Source organism: Neoarius graeffei, chromosome 6 (genome assembly GCF_027579695.1).
Source record: "Neoarius graeffei isolate fNeoGra1 chromosome 6, fNeoGra1.pri, whole genome shotgun sequence".
Taxonomy (NCBI): domain Eukaryota; kingdom Metazoa; phylum Chordata; class Actinopteri; order Siluriformes; family Ariidae; genus Neoarius; species Neoarius graeffei.
The window spans coordinates 34,309,706-34,312,058 of NC_083574.1; the positions used below are offsets into that span (position 1 = coordinate 34,309,706).

General features: G+C 45.0%; 1 protein-coding gene across 1 annotated transcript in view; it reads left to right on the top strand.

Moving 5' to 3' along the window:
- Window positions 1–1,492: 1,492 nt before the first annotated feature.
- rnf7 (ring finger protein 7) overlaps window positions 1,493–2,353 on the top strand; it is a 19,699-nt gene continuing 18,838 nt past the window's right edge. Inside the window, exon 1 of the mRNA XM_060923590.1 lies at window positions 1,493–1,705. Within this exon, the coding sequence (XP_060779573.1) occupies window positions 1,528–1,705 (178 nt within the window). The 5' untranslated portion in view covers window positions 1,493–1,527. The remainder of the gene's footprint in view (window positions 1,706–2,353) is intronic.

The window sequence follows — 2,353 nt, forward strand, 5'->3', positions numbered from 1 at the left end:
GCTCTCGCTGGCCGCTGGGCTCGAACCCAGAACCTTCATGCTGTGAGGCGGCAGTGCTAACAACTACACCACTGTGCCACCGTAATGCTCATTATATTTTTTATATAAACAGAAGAGACAATAGATGTAGTTACATTTTTTTGGTCCTTTTTAAATTGTAGTAAAATACTCAAAGTGTGTTTATCGCCTCATCAAAATGCAACCATCATAGAAGCCTTTATTTGTAACACATACCCTCAAGCACACAGTGAAATTTAACCTCTGCATTTAACCCAACTGAAGCAGTGAACACACACACACACAAGTAAGCAATGAGCACACACACACACACACACACAGAGCAGTGGGGAGCTATGCTACAATGCCCAGGGAGCAGTTGTGGGTTAGATGCCCTTGCTCAAGGGCACTTCAGCCCAACTTCAGGCCATGGCTGCCCCACGTTAACCTAACTGTACGCCTTTGAACTGTGGGAGGAAACCCACACAGACATGGGGAGAACATGCAAACTGCACATCAGAAAGGCCTCCATCGACCACTGGGCTCAAACCCAGAACCTTCTTGCTGCGAGGCGACCGTACTAACCACTACACCACCATGCCACCTACATAGCTACCTTTTTAAGGGCAAAATCATCTTCCCTGTAAGAAAAAATGAGAAGACATTAGGGTTTTTTTTTTTCTTTTTTCATTTCAGTTCTGACGGGCGGCACGGTGGTGTAGTGGTTAGCGCTGTCGCCTCACAGCAAGAAGGTCCGGGTTTGTGCCCCGTGGCCGGCGAGGGCCTTTCTGTGTGGAGTTTGCATGTTCTCCCCGTGTCCGCGTGGGTTTCCTCCGGGTGCTCTGGTTTCCCCCACAGTCCAAAGACATGCAGGTTAGGTTAACTGGTGACTCTAAATTGACCGTAGGTGTGAATGTGAGTGTGAATGGTTGTCTGTGTCTATGTGTCAGCCCTGTGATGACCTGGCGACTTGTCCAGGGTGTACCCCGCCTTTCGCCCGTAGTCAGCTGGGATAGGCTCCAGCTTGCCTGTGACCCTGTAGAACAGGATAAAGCAGCTAGAGATAATGAGATGAGATGAGATTTCGGTTCTGATATACAGTCGATACATTATTTGCAAAAAACTAAAATAAAATTTGGACTTTTTGTCTAGAAGCATCTCGCGAGCGCCCTCTAGATGAATTGCATCCCATTTCGGTGCAATGGCATTAATAGGAAGTGAAGATGGATGGATGGATGGATGGATAGGCTCTCTGTAGAAGGGCTCTGGCTTCACTTTTAAACCTCTGTTATGATGTTCATCATTATATAAACAGCCATCACTCCTGCCACAACGAATTTTATGCACAGGGGAATGACGACATTTCTGTTCAGAAGGTCCCGCCCTGTTCGAGATTTATCTTTGCATACCTGCCGTTGATTGGACGGTGCGGAATATTTATCCAATCAGAGCGCAGTAGGCAGGGTTTGTTGAAATTTTTGAGGAGGAAAAATAGAAGGGCGGCCATTTTGTAAATGCTGCTATCAGGCCATGGCGGAGATGGATGACGGTGAGGAGTTGGGGATAGTGCACACGCATAGCGGTTTATCATCTTCATCTAAGTCGGGGGCAGATAAAATGTTTTCTCTGAAGAAGTGGAATGCAGTGGCAATGTGGAGCTGGGATGTCGAGTGCGATACTTGCGCCATTTGTAGGGTCCAAGTTATGGGTAAGTGTAGCTAACACTGGGTGCTAACTGGCTAGTAAACGGTTTATCGGTACAGAAAGCTAGTTAGCCGAGTAGCTTCTTTAATTAGGCAACTTGTTTTGCTATGGATGTTTACTGTTAACCAAATACTTTACCTTAGGTTTTCTAATAAACTCACTTGTCAGGCAAAGAGCAAACTGTCAGGTGGGTTTATTTTATTTTTTCCTTGTTTGGACTTTCATTCAGGATGTCCAACACACACATTGGGTAAAATTTGGATTTTACCCAGTCCAATTTCAACTTTTACTAACTTGCTTTAATCGTCTTGATATGAATAATTGAGGGGTTTTTTTTTTCGTCTTTGCACCAATGCATATAATGCTGGAGCTTTATGATCCTGAACCAGTGTCTTAAATCTTTTAAGGGGGAAGTAGCCAATGCATGCTCGAAAAGCCGCCAGATGACGTCATGTTTGTATGAGGCAGTAGCCACAAGATAAGGCACTGCGCATGCGCGCACACGTGTTCCTATTAAAATGACCAGTGAGTGTATACAACTCAGTGAATAAACGGACTAAAGAACTCGCTTTCAGACATGCTTATTACCGAGGGAAAGTGCGTTCCTTTTTTTAAAATATACTCCAAGTTATCCCCCTTTCCTCACTTTCTT